Source organism: Lampris incognitus, chromosome 17, assembly GCF_029633865.1.
Source record: "Lampris incognitus isolate fLamInc1 chromosome 17, fLamInc1.hap2, whole genome shotgun sequence".
NCBI lineage: Eukaryota > Metazoa > Chordata > Actinopteri > Lampriformes > Lampridae > Lampris > Lampris incognitus.
The window spans coordinates 12,254,068-12,270,768 of record NC_079227.1 but is presented as its reverse complement, the minus strand read 5'-3'; the positions used below and the strand labels follow the sequence as shown (position 1 = coordinate 12,270,768).

At 42.9% G+C, this 16,701-nt stretch overlaps 1 protein-coding gene across 1 annotated transcript in view; it reads left to right on the top strand.

The window, feature by feature from the left end:
* Positions 1–16,701, top strand: part of LOC130127920 (SH3 and multiple ankyrin repeat domains protein 1-like) — a 67,853-nt gene that overhangs the window by 15,342 nt on the left and 35,810 nt on the right. Inside the window, exons 3-7 of the mRNA XM_056297635.1 lie at positions 4,418–4,621; positions 6,760–6,831; positions 6,935–7,043; positions 15,186–15,337; positions 16,239–16,406. Of these exons, the coding sequence (XP_056153610.1) occupies positions 4,418–4,621; positions 6,760–6,831; positions 6,935–7,043; positions 15,186–15,337; positions 16,239–16,406 (705 nt within the window). The remainder of the gene's footprint in view (positions 1–4,417; positions 4,622–6,759; positions 6,832–6,934; positions 7,044–15,185; positions 15,338–16,238; positions 16,407–16,701) is intronic.

Here is a 16,701-nt window from a genome sequence, read left to right as displayed (position 1 = left end):
TTTTGGAAGACCTTACGTCAGAGTTTGCCAAAGGCTACAGAGGCTTGTTTGATTCTATTTTGAATTTTGTGATCAGTGTTGCAGCCCTCAGAAAGGATGCTGCCCAGGTATTTGAAAGATGGAGCAACTGAGAGTAGTAGGTGTTCTATCATGAAGACAAGCATAGTGGGTGAGGGGGCTGGACCTCCATTGGCATAACACCTCAGTCTTGGTGGTGTTGGCTGATAGACCGAGCCTGTTGTCGGCACTCACAACTGAGGCAAGGATGGTTTGCAGGTCTTCTGGTGTGTGAGCTACAAGAGCGCAGTCATCAGCACACTGCAGCTCAAGGACCTGCACTGCTGATAACTTGGTGGTTGCCTGGAACCTTTGAACGTTTTTAGATTCAGACAACTTTATTTATCCCAGAAGGGCAATTCAATTTCACATTCTACCCAGACCATACACAAACTCACAGACAAGTGGCAATCAGCAGTATGTCAGCGACAATAAAAAGATCAATATATGTGCAAGAGACGCTCACTGTCACCCTTGTGTGGCCATGCATGCAGACTCACACAAGGACAAGGCAAAGGACAAAAATTCACATAAGTGAAAAGAATAGAATAAATAAATGAAGCATCCTAAGATGCATTGCATGTTACATTCCACCACTACATTCAGTGAACACATAGGCCCACAAGCCATGCAAAAAACAGACAAGGTATAAATCAACTATTGTGGTTTGAAACAAAATAAAGCATTCATTTAAATGACTACTCTCAGCATTTAACAGCCTGACAGCTGAAGGAACGAAGGACTTAGAAAACCGATTTGTTTTCCTAGGGGGCGCTTTATAGTGCTGGCCTGAGGGCACTACAGTGAATTCACTGGACAGGATGTAGTCAGCTTGGCTAATGATTCCTTTTGGTTTCTGGGCCACACGTTTCTACCACAAGGACCACAAGTCTCTCTGCTGGACTCCAGTTATCATGGAGCAGGCCGTAACAATACTGTTTAGGCTATTCCTGTCCTTCACAAACAACCCATTAAACCAACAAGTAAAGGAAAAATTTAAAAGACTTTCAATAAATGACTGGTAGAAAATACACAAGATGGTGTTACAGACATTAAAAGAGTTAAGCTTCCGCAGTAAGGGAATTGTTTGTTGTCCACACTTGACAATCGAATCTGTGTTCACATCGCACTTGAATTGGGAGTCGAACACAGTTCCCAAGTACTTAAAAGTGTCAACTATTTGAACATCCTCGCCATGTATAGTGCTAGCTTTGGGTTTATCACTGTTTCTCCTAAAATCAATAAGTCCCTTAACTTTGACCTTGCCGTGTCAAAAACTATCATCGTACCAATCAACCAAGGCAGGTAGGGCACAACCATGATCTTACTCTGAGCCCTGAAGAAGAGACAAAAGTGCGGTATTGTCCAAGAATTTCACCAGGTAGCTACCCTCTTTAGAAGACCTGCAGCTGTCTGTATACAAGATAAAAAGCAGGGGGGAAAGAACACATCCCTGGGGTGAGCCCATGTTTGAGACCAGGACATTGGACATAACTCCATTAACTAAAACCTCCTGGATTCTGTCTGTTCAAAGGTTTAAAAAGCAACATTAAAAGCTGATCAGGTAAATTAAAATAAGAAGCAAGCTGCTCGATCGAAATGTGAGGTTGCATCTTGTTAAAAGGTGAAGAGAAGTCGGCAAATAAAAGTCTCATGAGAATTGGGTTTCTCCAGGTGCTTATATACTTTGTCGAGGATAAAGAGTTTTGTATCCTCCACACCTTGGCAAGCTTGATAAGCAAACTGCAAGGGGTGTAGTTTGCCATCAACTAGGGAGACAAACTCATCTTAAAATTTTCTCAGAAGTTTTTCATCGCAATCGATGTAAGTGCAACAGGTCTGAACTCGTGTAGTTTCTGGAGTTTTTTTATTTTGGAATATAGTGGAAGTTTTCCAGATTGAAGGTAACTGGCAACAATCGGCACACATCTGAAAGAGTTTAGTAAAGACCTCACTCAGCTGGTCAGCACGGTAGCACAGTGTGCCCACAGATGGCATCGGGGCCAGCAGAGGTTTCCTTCTAGCCTAACGTCTATTGTGATCCCACTACTGCCTTCCAGATTTTTATGAAAAAGCTTTGGGACACATAGAAGGAATATAGGGGGAAAATAGGACACACACACACACACACACACACACCAGCTTTAAAGGAATATCATTCTGCATCATCAGGTCGGAGCTCTCACACGTGATGGTGATAGATATAAACATGACCAGGGGGTCAAAGTTCAGAATCTTTACTTCTCTGGTTGGTTTAGAGTAAAAGCAGGGTGTGAAAGTGTGAGTGGACGTTGACTGATCAGCTCACGTTCCAGTGATAGTGAGAATCTCATTTCAAAAATATGACAGCTAATTAATAATTCACACCTACATTCATATTTATTCATTGCAGTCACCTTGAGCATACATTAACGCACACACAACAGCCCCGCGTTCCGATCTCACACACTCAAGAGCGCACACGCATTACGCATCACTAATCTGAAACAATAGGTACGGTTTGCCAGACATTTTATTGCCATTCTGATTGTATGCAACCCAAGCAATCTAAAATGACACACACGTACACGCACCTTCACTTGTAATACACATTCATAGATTACACACACATGTGAGAGCACACTCACATGCACACACACACACACACACGTGAGAGCACACTCGCATACACACACACACTTGCATTATATAAAGCGTTGCATTATATGCATGAAATTTGCACTTTAAACAGTTTGTTTAAAGGGCTTATTTGTCATTTCTACCCAACTGCTGCCATCTGTCGTTCAGTCATACGAATAGCAACATATCAAAACGGACCCGACAAACTAATTCAAATAGAAAGGCAGTGGATACGCAGCATGGTTACTGATATCTACTGTTTTCAAACGCCCTCTGTAGATATCAATTCTCTGTTATATCTGCATCGTTCACTTTCACCTGAGAACACAACCCAAATCTTTTGAACTCAAATGAAACACCACTCAGCCAGCCTGCTGCTGAATTTTTGTTTGCGGAAACCAATGTGTGGGATTCGGGGGCATGAGTCATTTACTTTGTTTTAACCAGAACCATTCAGCAACCCCAAATGATACCGACACTCATGTTTTTATATTTACCGTATTTTTCCGAATATAAGCTGGGGGGGGGTTCCCTGGAAATACGTCTGCAAAAGTGGGGTCGTTTTATCGACTTTTAAATGTCAATATACTTTCGCAACAGATGGCGGCCTCTTTTTGGCTGTACCGGCCAGCAGGGGGCCCTACGAACGCGAATGTCCTTGACTGACTGACTGCGTGATCAGTTTGACACGATTGGGCCGCTAGATCACGTGACCACGGACGGTTCCGGCAAGAGGTGACCAATGATGCCAGAGAAGATACGCGATCAGTCAGCCGACCAATGACGTCGCTGGTAAACACGGAAGTGGGAGTTTCCCTATTGGCCGTGAAACAGCGCAGCTGTTTGCATGCTAACGAACATAATATAAAATAAAGGGGGGGAAAAAATCAAATTCACAAACACCAGCGCTAATAGTCACGCCACGCAATTAGAGTGAAAATCATTAACGTCTTCAGACAGTTGGTGGCAACTGGAGCGCGTTCATAAGGAGTCACGCCCGGACTTTCCAGTGATCGTGGCAGCAGTGATTGTAGTCAGGTAATTAGTTCATATAGAAAATAAATTGGCGCTATTTAACCGCATAAATAATCAGGGTTTGGAAACTGCTGGCAGTACAGCCGCTGTTCACAGAACCGATGTCAGAACAGCCGCTTTCTAAATGAAGTCCCGGTCCAGGTTTTAACCTAGTCTTGTTTTTTTCGCTGTCAGATTTGTTTCGAGACTGTTCTACAATTAGACGTCGCTGCAGTGGTTGATACAGTTATTGAAATTTTGATAGGCTACATGATTGGTTTTTTCACCATGAGATGAATAGCCTAATTTGTATTAGAAATACCAATAAACCAGTTTTTTTCCATTTCCATGGTAATGAAATACCACGATTCGTTCATTTACAAATGTGATTACATTTTGTTTAATTTCAATGTGACAATTTTATCTAAAATATATTGAAAACATGATTTTATTTCAATGTTAAAAACAACAGCCTACCTTGTTTTATTCAGGGTGTTCTCATTATCATTACTTTCAAATACAATTATTTTCTTTAGACAAACAAGATTTGGTCTTCGGAAAGTCTTTCAAAAATTGAGTCTTGAAAAAGGGGGGTGTCGTCTTCTGTTAGGGTCAGTATGGTAGTAGTCATCTAATATTTCAGGAAAGCACAAATATTACACATTGAACCTTTGTGCGCACGCACACACTTGAATGACTTCTGACTAACGGCCGGTTCTCCTGTCAGAGGTGTCTCCAGTTCGACCCCGACTCCTCAGTTTGGAACGCCAAGCAGCAGATCATCTCTTCCCTCAACGAGTCTCTGTGGGACGTCTACAACTACGGCCTCTTCCAGCCGGCCGGGGACGGCAGGGATGCAACCTTCCTGGAGGAGGAGAGGGCCCTGAGAGACTACCCACAATCCTTTGAGAAAGGGGTGCCTTACCTGGAGGTAGGGGGGTCGGGGGGAAGGTAAGGGGGGGGATTCTCTGATATAACTACCTCTAATCCCAGGTGGGCCATGAAAGGATTTAAGATTAAAGGAAAATTATTCCCAAATTTAAAGTGGCTACAAGGAGTTTTTCACTGATTATTTATTGGTATCATTTTAATTCTGGTGCCTCTGTATGACTGATATAATCAATGGGACCATTAGTGAGACAATTAGATGTTGCAATATAATGATGCTATATGTTTGTCTCTGGGTCGAATGCCTTGCGAAATTGCCAACATGATTTATGGCACACAGACAGGATACATAGCCACAATTAGAGATACACTACTTCATCAATGTTTATCTTGTAAACAGCTGTTTTTCCAAAACATCACTATATCTCTCACTCTTATCTTCAAAACAAATGCACCAGCCACCAAAGGCCGAATGTAGACCTCAACCTCACCTCACATAGGTCATCCGTGTCAGGACGCCCCAATAATAGGGTTTCGGTTGCACATGTTTGTTTAAAGCGTGGGGGGCTACTCCACATGCAATTCTATGGTTCTCTGCTAACTGGAGATTTTGTGCCTTTCTATTGTCAAGATGTGATCATCTGCAAAGCCACAATGTCCCCCGGTCCATAACATCAGTCTATCGATGAATACACCTAGGACTACTACTACCCACAGGAATAGCATGATTTATTATCGAGGTTTACTCCTCTAGATCCGCCGTGTTCTGCTCTGTTGTCCCCTGACAACGTTAACAGGATTACCGTGAGGAGGGTGTGACTCTTCACCATGCACGGACGGTCATTCATCATGGAGAGGCTATATTCTGCACTTCACATGATGCTGGGGTGTATGGAGACCAGTCTAGGACGCCACAAAGGGCGTGGGATGGGATTAAGGGGTTAAATATAGGAGTAGTACCTTTCCTAGATACCATTCCTAGACCTCAAAGCTGATTCATAAAAGCTAAATCTTTGGTAAGAGTTTTGGGAGAGTTATATATTTTATAGTCTGGCGAACCACAAATTCATTTTCATGGAATTCCCTCATAAAATTCTCCCTAATCCGTGAACTGGATTAACCGCCAATGAGATTATCACAAGGACCATATTTAATTGCACTCTGTGGATTATGTAACCTGCCAATTCTAATTTGAAACTGCTTCTCTGTCTTTGGGAAAGTGGGTTGGAAATGTGTGACATGACATAGATTTCCATCCTGTGTTTTTTTCTATGCAGTGGTACAATGATGCTACAACGTCCTCTGCTGGTGGTTTAGCTGTAAATGCTTTTGACTTGGGTGGGGCTCTGATATACATTATATTCTGGGTTTGACTTTAAACCAGAATAACTTTACATTCTTGGAACAATGTCAGGTTATAAACATTATTCTAACGAAGCCTTCAATTTAATTGGGAAATCAACTCAAAACTATATTTCTTGTATTATACTGACCATCCTTGACGGTCCAGCCAGGAGTGAATGAGATTTCGTGGAAGCTTTAACCTAAAGTCCCTCTCCTAGTCCACATGTGCACAGGTATTTTTTGAAAACGTAGCTTGAGACAGAAATATGCCCACTTTAATATCCTCATGGGAGCCTTTATTTCTGGCTGTGTTGATGCCATACTCGGGTCTGAGCTTTCAGAACAAAACAAAAAAAGAACATAAAAGGCTATCTGACAGTCCAAAACTCACCTGAAATTATCACACCCAAAATCCTGGAGGTAGTTACATTTTATATTTTACGTTTTCTCATTCAGCCAGCATTTTTGTCATAAGTGACTTGCAGAAGAGTCAGGGATTTGCGAATATATATTCAGCGTTACAGTTTCTGATTCAGCACCAGTTCTCATCCTCGGCTCTTACTTTGTTTAACCTTGGGGAAAGAATTGCTCATATGTCTGAATACTGACTGAACTTGGTACAATCACGAGACTCATAGCATCATAGGAATATTATGAATGGAGTTGTATTTTGATCTGTTTTAACTGTGTGAAGAATGCGGATGATCCGCTGTGGCGACCCCTAATGGGAGCAGCCGAAAGTAGTAGTAGTAGTGACTGTGTGAATAAATGAAAGTGGGGGAACTTGAATCTGAATTTGAACCGAAATGTTCACGGGAATCTTTTTCTGTTCCTCAGTTTAGGTACAAAACCAGGGTTTATAAACAGACGAATTTGGATGAGAAAGTACTCTCCAAGCTCAGCACCAAGGTACTTCCTGCTACCTGCTTGTCCGGTGAACATGTGACACAGTGCTGCTGTGGTGCCGAGTGAACATCCACTTACAGATGTGACATTTCATCATCCCTTTAAGGCCAGTCTGAAGAAGTTTCTGGACTACATTCAGAGCGGCGGTGTGGAGAAGATAGGCAAGGTGCTGGAGAAAGGTCTCGACCCTAATTACCATGACCCCGACAGTGGAGGTGAGTCGAGCAGGGTCCTGACAAAGTTCACAGGTGTTGACACGGCAGGTGGAGCGAGACCTGTTTTTCAAATTAACCCTGTTATTGTGAGTGACAAGGTAAATCTTAGAAGCCCAGGAGGAAGAGTACACCAAGTTAACACAATCGAACATTTTGCACTTGTTTACTTACATTGTTATGTTGCCCGGCTGCATTTTCACACCCTCAGTGAATGCTGTTGATTTGTGTACTCAGAATATTTTCACATCACATGGTTTTTAGCCATTCTCTGCCCCCCCTCCTTTGCTCTGTTTAAATTTATATTCTAGTTTCTCTTGGCTGTCATCTGCCACCGCGACAATCCAATTATCCCACCAGGCTCATTTAAGTTGAATGTAGTTGTAGGCTGATGGGAAACCCATTTGGTACATCTCTGAGTCGCTTTTTATCAGCTGCCATCAACCGTTTTATCTAAAATCTACAAATGTAGCTAAGTTAAGTTGATATTACCCGAGGAGTGCTGATTCCGAGGTGGAGAAACCCCTCCATCATCTCCTCATTTACTCCCACGGCTCCTTCCGTCCTTCATGCCCTCTCCCCCATCCTCCCCTTCTCTCCCGCTTCTTTTTTCTCCTTTTTCCTGTCTCTCCCTTCTCTTGTCCCTCCATCTTTATAACGCTGATGACGCTGAAGGTCACCTTACAGCGGGATAGAGGAAGAATATGGGTCGTGCTTTATAATGAGTAGCTGTAAATCGCGATTAATGAATTAGCAACAGGGCACTCGTAAACTCTTACAACACACTTGTTAACATTAGCGGACAGATTAAAATTGTTAAAAGCTCTTTTATAGAATTGAGATTTGACATTTCTGAACTTGAAGGTGAAGTTTAGACACAAAGTCCTAAATGGTTCAGGTGAGGACACGTCTTTTGGTCTATAGACAGTTTAGTCTGTTAAGTGCTATTAAGGAAAGGTTAAGTTTAAGGGAAGAAGATAGACACAACATTCCCAAACATGGTAAGATGGTTAATGATAATTTTAAGCCATCCTAATTTTAACAAGTGTGTTGTAAGAGTTTTTAAGTACCATATTACTCATTGGTTCATCACAGCTACTAATTATAAAGCATTACTAAGTATGAAATACTATTTAAAAAACATGAATAGATGGGGACAACACAACAACGTCAGCAATGGAAATATCACAAAAACACAGCATCACAAAAAACTTTGTTAAATTATGTCACATGATACAGAGGGTCAAGTCGAGTTTATTTGTAGAAGCCTAAAATCACATTTACAGTCCCAGAGGGCTTCACGGTCACACAGGGAGAAACAGGTAGAGACCGCAGGGGACAATAGAAACACCCTCTCAGTTCAGATGCGAAAAAAACTCCACAGAAAAAAAACTTCTTTGGGGAAAAAAGGGAATAAATGGAGGGAAAATCATTGGAAGAGAGATCGCACTTCCAGGACAAATAGGGATGCAATAGGTGCTGAGTGGACAAGTTGACAGAACTAGTTTTATTTTGAGTGATTTGTTTGAAAGCAGGAAATGATGCAGTCTTCCTCCCATTGTTTTGCTCTCTCTCTCTCTCCCCCTCTCTCTCTCTGTCTCTCTCTCTCTCTCTCAATGTCAGCAGTGCATGCTGGGAGTTGGATGTGTGGCGTGTGAGATGAGAGCATTTGGTTGCTGAGAGCGTTATACTGTTTTTTCTAAAACCATATTTTTGCTATCGTTGTTGATTTTTCTGTGTTTCATGTGTGATTGAGCGCTGTAGTTTATTTCTAGTAGTTGTTGGTTTAGTTGTAGTTTCATGTTTGCGGTCGGGCAGTGAAGGGGATGGCGTCTTGGGCGTCGTCCGTCTCTCTATGCCACGCCGTTCGGATCCAACTGGAGTCATTGGTCATGGTGGAGCAGGTTCTCCTGGCCGCAGGGGAGATGGTCGGACACCTAAACCTTTCACTCGCATTGAGAATGAATAAAGCTGTCGTGGTATTTCTTAGAGAAGAACGCTTTGTATCTCAGTCTACCCTTCATTCCTCCCCTTCATTCCCCCTTCATTCCCCCTTCCCCCCCTTCATTTCCCTTCATTCCCCCCTTCATTCCCAACAAGGGGAAGATGGCCAAGTCCATTCAGGACAGTGGGGCTGGGCTGCAGGGATGAGAAGCTGAGACACGTCCATGTCTCTGAGGAGGCAGGTGTAACGTGATGTCCCCTGAACAGTCACTGGAGCTGTCTTTTTGGGTTAAACATGGAGAGGGATATTATATGGTGTATGCAAATTCTGGGAGTTTAAAATTTTTTGAATGTGGTGACATCAGTCACAAGCACTACGATTGTGACCAAACGCAGAAGTCCAAACTCCACCGCAGGTATAAAATAATGACACCAGGGGTGATGGAGCGATCCCGGCACCACGATCAAACATTGAGACAGACAGAAGACGGAAAAAAAACGATCCAAAGTAATAAGTGCACTGATAAAAATGAAATTAAAAGGACAGAAAATGAAGCCAGTCCGAGTGGCGTTGAGTGTGGAGAGCGGGGCTGGAGCTGCTGAACAGCGGGGAGGAGTGGAGACAGAACCCGACACGGAGCAGCAGGCAGCGAGTACACCGCTGGTTACCCAGAGACAAGTCACTGAACATGAAGAGCATGGATTATGATTCTGAATCAGACGACTTGTCAGTGACAGACTGCTGATCTGTACAAATTAGAGGAGGTGAACGCCTACCTTGATGAAACTTTTGGAAAATCTGCTAAAGTAAATGATTATTTTCTGGACACTGGAAATTTTATCAAATCTGTAACAGCTTTTCAGATATTAGTAGGTGTTGATTTACTTGATGAAAAGAAATGCCGTCGCCTCAGAAAATGGTGCCATGCCATCATTCTGATGGCCTATTATTCCGAAACCCCCAATAGTCTAAAAAATGTCCCATTGGACCAAAAGCCCATTTTTGCAACAGCCCGTTATTCTGAAAACAAACGCCCATTGCTCCGAAGGCCCGTTGCTCCAAAAACACATATTCTTCCTGCATGTTAGTTCAATGACTGCTGGTGTTGTATCAAATTCTGTTTCCCCATCAAGATCTGTTTACCCCCTAGCCAGAGTTTGACACAACACCTGGACACATGATTAACCTTAACCTAACCTCAGCCTAATCCTAACCTTAACCTAACGCTTACTTTAACCTAATCGTAACCAATGGCTAACCTGTTTCCATAGGGGGAAACCGATCTCGGCGGGGAAACAGAGTTTGATACAACACCAGCAAGTTGCAAGTTGCATCCAGTCTTGTTGCAAGTCATTGCTCTGAATTGGCTGGAGATAAATACAAGACAAGACAGTTGATATTTCTGGTGAAGCAGAAATGACATTCTCACAAGTGCTTTTAAAGTTACACCTCCTATTCTTGCGAATTACGAGTAAACAGTATCTTCCTGTTTGCACATCAAAATATATTAAGATATTAAGGGCAAAAAAACTGCAGGGAGAGTGTGTATTTTTGGAGCAACAGGCCTACGGAGCAGTGGGCTTTAGTTTTCGGGATAGCAGGCTGTCGGACAAATGGGCTTTCGGGCCAATGGGACATTTTTCGGACTATTGGGGTTTTGGAATAATGGGCTGTTGGAACAACGGGCAGTCCCCCAGAGAGCATGTTGCCACTTTAAGAAAGATGTGTGTCCAGGGATCTCTGGTTCAAATCCCCTGCAATGCAGGGCATCCGGGTAGCGTAGCGATCTATTCCATTGCCTACCAACACAGGGATCTCCGGTTCAAACCCCCATGTTGCCTTCGGCTTGGTCAGGCGCCCCTACAGACACAATTGGCCGTGTCTGCGGGTGGGAAGCCAGATGTGGGTATGTGTCCTGGTCGCTGCACTAGCGCCTCCTCTGGTCGGTCGGGGCACCTGTTAAGGGGGGAGGGGGACCTGGGGGGAATAGCGTGATCCTCCCATGCACTACGCCCCCCTGGCGAAACTCCTCACTGTCAGCTGAAAAGAAGCAGCTGGCGACTCCACATGTGTAGGAGGAGTCATGTGGTAGTCTGCAGCCCTCACTGATCAGCAGAAGGGGTGGAGCAGTAACCAGGACGGCTCAGGAGAGTGGATTAATTGGCCAAGTACAATTGGGGACAAAAAGGGGGACAAAAAGCCAAAAAAAACTAAACGCGTGTATCAAAAATGGGAAAGAATGTAAAAAGGCAAATAATAACTGCTCCTATGCAATAGGATGGGTTAAATGCAGAAGACACATCTCATTATAACCAAACTACTGTACAATGACTAAAATAAAGTGGCTTCCTTCTTCTTTCTAATAAATAATGATTGAATGATTGCATTTCACTGGTGGGTTCGTCTCTTTCTGTTTCTTCTATCTGGTGGTTTTTTCCTATCTTCATGCAGTTTGAGGTTTGGGACATTTAATGTCAGTGTCATGGAAGGGATCAACATAAGAGGGTGGCAGTATCTGAATTATCCAGTCAGGAAGAATTAGATGTAATCTTTCTACAAGAAACACACAGTGACACAGCAAATGAGGTAGAATGTGGTTTGGGTTGGAAGGGTGAATTGTCCCTTAGCCATAGTACCAACTTTAATGCAGGGACAGCCATCCTTTTTTTCTCCTGGGTTAGATGTTATCATCATATCTACCAGAAAGTTAGTGGAAGGCATGTTACAGATGGGACATCGAAGGTAAACTAACCATACTACTACTACTTTTGGCTGCTCCCGTTAGGAGTTGCCACAGCAGATCATCCGTCTCCATCTCTCCCTGTCTTCTGCATCCTCCTCTGTCACACCAGCCACCTGCATGTCCTCCCTCACCACCTCCATAAACCTCCTCTTTGGCCTTCTTCTTTTCCTCTTCCCTGGCAGCCCCATATTCAGCATCCTTCTCCCAATATACCCAGCATCTCTCCTCCACACATGTCCAAACCGTCTCAATCTTGCCTCTCTTGCTTTGTCTCCAAACCGTCCAACCTGAGCTGTCCCTCTAATATACTCGTTCCTAATCCTGTCCTTCTTCGTCACTCCCAGTGGAAATCTTAGCATCTTCAACGTAAACTGACTATAAACAAAAAGTGAATATGAAAGTAAACTAACTATAAACAGTGAGTATGACAATGGTGAAATGAAGGAGAAAAGAAAGTTGAGCTGATTTTTAAATGAGAGGGTAAAGGGTGCAATGGAGAGAGCTTGGTTTTTAAACATAAAGGACATGGATGGACCTCCTATTTCTTTAATCTGGAAAGGGTCATGCCCGAGAGGAAGCAGATGACCTGCCTCCAACTACCAAATGGGACTTCAACCATCAATTCAGCTCAGATGAGGATGCATGTGGTTGCATTCTACACTGCCCTCTATGGGGTGGAGGAGTACAATGAGGAATGTACTGCAGAACTGCTTCAAGGCCCGCCTCAGCTGACCAGGGTAGAACGTGATGCTGTGGATACTCCTGTTACTTTGGAGTTAACAACTGCAATAATGTAGTTAATATCAGGCAAAGTGCCTGGCATAGATGGCTTACCTCTGGGGCCCGGACCTGTATGAAGTGCTGCTGGAGTGTGAGGAGAAGGGTTCACTGTCCATTTCCTGTCAGGGTGTAGCCCTCTCTCTTCTGCCACAAAAATGAAGATTCAGATCTCCTCAAGAACTGGAGAACAGTGGTGCTGTTATGCACAGACTATAAGTTGTTTTCCAACTTAAAGACTTAAAGACTACTTGGGGATTTTAATTAACAAAGATCAATCATACTGTGTATCGGATAGATCAATTATGAATAAGTTGTTCTTAATTAGAGATTAAATAGCAATTTTTAATGAATACAAACTGGATGTTGGTGTTTTATCATTGGACCAAGAAAAGGCTTTTAATCACGTTGATCATATTTTTTATTTTCCACCTTAAGGGCTTTCAGTTTTGGGGGAGGTTTTTGTCCTGAGTGGGGTTATTATATAATGAGGCCTCGTGTATGGTAAAAGTAGGAGGGGGGTTGAACTGCCCAATGCCTGTCAAGAGGACTAAGGTAGGGTTGTCCTATAGCAGGACAACGCTACTGCTTGGCAATTGAACCTTTTTTAAATAGATTGAGGAAAAAGATGGTGAGGGTCTCCCTATCCAGATTAACACAGAGTCCACATTTAGTCATATCAGCATATACTGAAGATGTTAATATTCTGATCCAAGAACAAAAAGCTAAAAGGTTGGCATGCATACTATCATTCCGCTAATTCTTGTGTGTAGTATGTTTGTTTCTGTTATTGTGTAACTGGAGTGTCTGCTGTTGTCAGTGTGTGTTGTGCTGCGGAGTTTAATGTGTACCGAAAACAAATTCCACCGGCCTTGGTCATGTGGCTAATAAAACAGTTTAATTAATCTAATCTAAATATAGACGTGTTAACTGGATGCATGAAAACTTAGGAAAGGGCTTGCTCAGCGAGGGTTAACTGGGAGAAAAGTGAGGTCTTATTGATGGGGCAAAGGTAAGAGAGGACAGCTCCCAGTCTGCCAAGTGGTCTCAGGTGAGGGACGGAAAGGATGAAAGTCTTTGGTGTGTTTTTAGGAAGTGATGTATTTAAAAAAAAAAAGATTTGAGAGGGTGCGGTGGAGAAGGTGTGTGACCGATTGTCTAAATGGCAGTGGGTGCTACCCCAGTTGTGGTATAGGGGGAGAGTTCTGGTTGCCAATAACTTGGTTGCCTCGATGTTGTGGCACAAACTGATAGTTCTACCTCAACCTAGGGGCTCAATTGAGGACATGCAGTGGATAATTGTTGAATTTTTCTGGTCTGGGCAACACTGGATGAAAGCATCAGCTTTATACCTGCCTGTCTTATGGATAAAATGGAAGCCTGGTACAACACCAGGAATGTGGCTGTTCAAAAAAAACCCTGTTCTTCAACGCATTCATCAACTCTCAGACATTGTCTTCTGCCAGTCTGAGGTTAAGACTGTGCCAGGCTGGTTGTATCAAGCTGGGGCATGTATTGAAAACATCAGTGGAACAGCTTTCAAGAACAACTGGCATCAGGTCCTCAAGACTGTTAGAGAGCTGTGGAGGACATCTGTGCGAAAACCATACTCTAGCTGACCACTGAGATGATGAATATGTGTCCATGTTCCCTTCTCTGGTTGTCTCTCCTGCCTCTGGGGAGTGACAAGAGGAGGTGGGGAGTTTCATTTCCCGCATTACTTCAGTGCTAGGGGAGTTTGAATCAGCAGGGAAGAAAGATGCATAATATACCTGCATTAATGTATCACACTTCCGCTCTCTGGCAGGGATGAGGGTGTCGAGGTGAATTGAGTTTTTTTGGCCCAGACTCTTCACCAAAAGGCTGTTGGCAGTCCCTGCACCCATCAAAAAACGGGTGGGTGACATCCACTGAGGGATGGGGCAATAGCTATGAACAGACATATGGTACACCTAGAGGAGAGGGATGTCAATTCTTTGCAGTCAGGGAAATGATCCAGCATCTTTCTATCCAGTATTCTAGGCTTCAGGGGTTTTTCAGGCAGTTGGAAGAATGGATCCCGCAGCTAGGGGAGATTTTTTTCTTTTGAGGTTTTTATTTATGGACCAAGATACTCTGTGCCAAAGAAACATGTACAATGCTTGCTTAATGCATTATCAGGAACAGCAAAAAGGTCCATCTGGAAAACCAGGAAAAAAATGTGTCAATCAACAGTCAGTGAATCCTGTCTTGATGATGTCAGGACTACTGGCAGCCCATCTCAGGGTGGAGTTTGAATATTTCAAACTTGAGAACCTGGGGGATTGGGGGCATGTTGTGTTCTGTATAGGAGGAATTGCTGATGCTTCTTTTTTTGAAGTAGCTAGTTTATTTTTGTTAATTTTTTTGCTTATTTTTTTCATTTGTGCTCATTCATCCATCCATTATCCAAGCGCTTATCCCAGTCGTTGTCGCGGGATGCTGGAGCCTATCCCAGCAGTCATTGGGCAACAGGAGGGAAGACGGGGGAGGCAGGGTTGGTTATTAATACCCTTATTTATGTTCTGTTGGTTATTGGTTATTGATGAGGTAAGTTATGTACTGCACTAATAGATTTAAATCGATGTGCTTGAAACCTCTCTGTCTGTCTGTCTATCTCTCTCGCTCTCTCTCTCTCTCTCTCTCTCTCTCCATGAGCTAGAGACTCCGCTGTCAGTGGCGGTGCAGTCAGGCCTGGTGATGGAGGGCATCAGGCTCTTGGTTCAGGGTGGTGCTCATCTGGACTTCAGAACCAGAGATGGACTGACAGCCATGCACAAAGCGATCAGGGCTCAAAACCACGCTGGGCTGATGGTAATCACGAACACCATTCATCATATCACACACACACACACATGTTAACACAAACATCACATAAAAATTAGAGTGATGATGAAATGTTTTATCCCAAAATAACTCAAATCCATTCCAGACATAAGATGCAAAGTTAACTGATTCTCAATGTTCAATATTTCACAAGAACATCTGGTTCTCATAAAATATGTAAGCTGTCTAAAAAAATAATACAAGTAACGTCAGTGAAATTGTGGCCCAACTTTAGAGAATAGGATAAACAGAGAGAGTAAGAGAGAGCGAGACTCAGTTGAAGGAGCAATTGACTCCTAATGAGTTTAAAGGCATCGTCTGGTCTTTGAAAAATGAATCCATCAGTAAATATCAATGCTGTTAGTAGTATGTGGCCCGTGACTTTTAATTACACACCACTGCACCTCCTTTATCTCTCTCTCTCTCGCTGTTGCTCTCTCTCTAGCTCTTGCCATGTATCTGTCTATATCTACCAAATCTCAATCTATATCTTTATATCTCTCTCTGGCCTCCTTCTGTTTGTAGTTTTTCCTGCCGTGTATTTTAAATTTTATTTAGTTATGTAGTATTTTCTCTATTGTTGTAAGAGTCACCAGTTATTTTCTATCGTAACATTAATAACATTGTGTATTATATTAGATTATTTTAGTTATTAGACACTTCATATTTTGTTTTATCAGTTCAGTGGTGTTTTATACCTTATATTGTCTGTAACTTAATATGCTGCTATTGTTTGGGCCTTTGAAGGTTTTTTTTCTATTTCACACATGCACACTTTCACGTGTCAAAACACACAGACACACACACACACACACAAGTGTAGAGCCAAACTGCTGTTCATCTTGACAGTATTACTCGGTGTCTCTCTGTCCCTGCTCCTCCCCGTCAGGCCCTCCTGTCTCTGGGAGCCTCCCCAGACTATAAAGACCGCTGTGGCCTGACCCCGCTGTACCACTCCGTTCTGACAGGGGGCGACACCGCTTGCTGTGAGACCCTGCTCTACTATAGGGCTAAGCTGGGGACAAGGGATGAGAATGGCTGGGATGAGTCTCATCAGGTAGACTTGCTATCTGTCTAGTATCTATCTATCTATCTATCTATCTATCTATCTATCTATCTATCTATCTATCTATCTATCTATCTATCTATCCTATCCGTCTATCTATCTAGCTAGATAGATAGCTAGCTAGCTAGATAGCTAGGTATTTTGTTCTATCATTACCAGTATCTATCTATCTATCTATCTGTATCTATCTATCGTTCTATTGTTCTGTCATTAACATTATCTATCTATCATTCTTTCTATCTATCCATCTATCTATCTATCTATTGTTCTATCATTCTATTGTTCT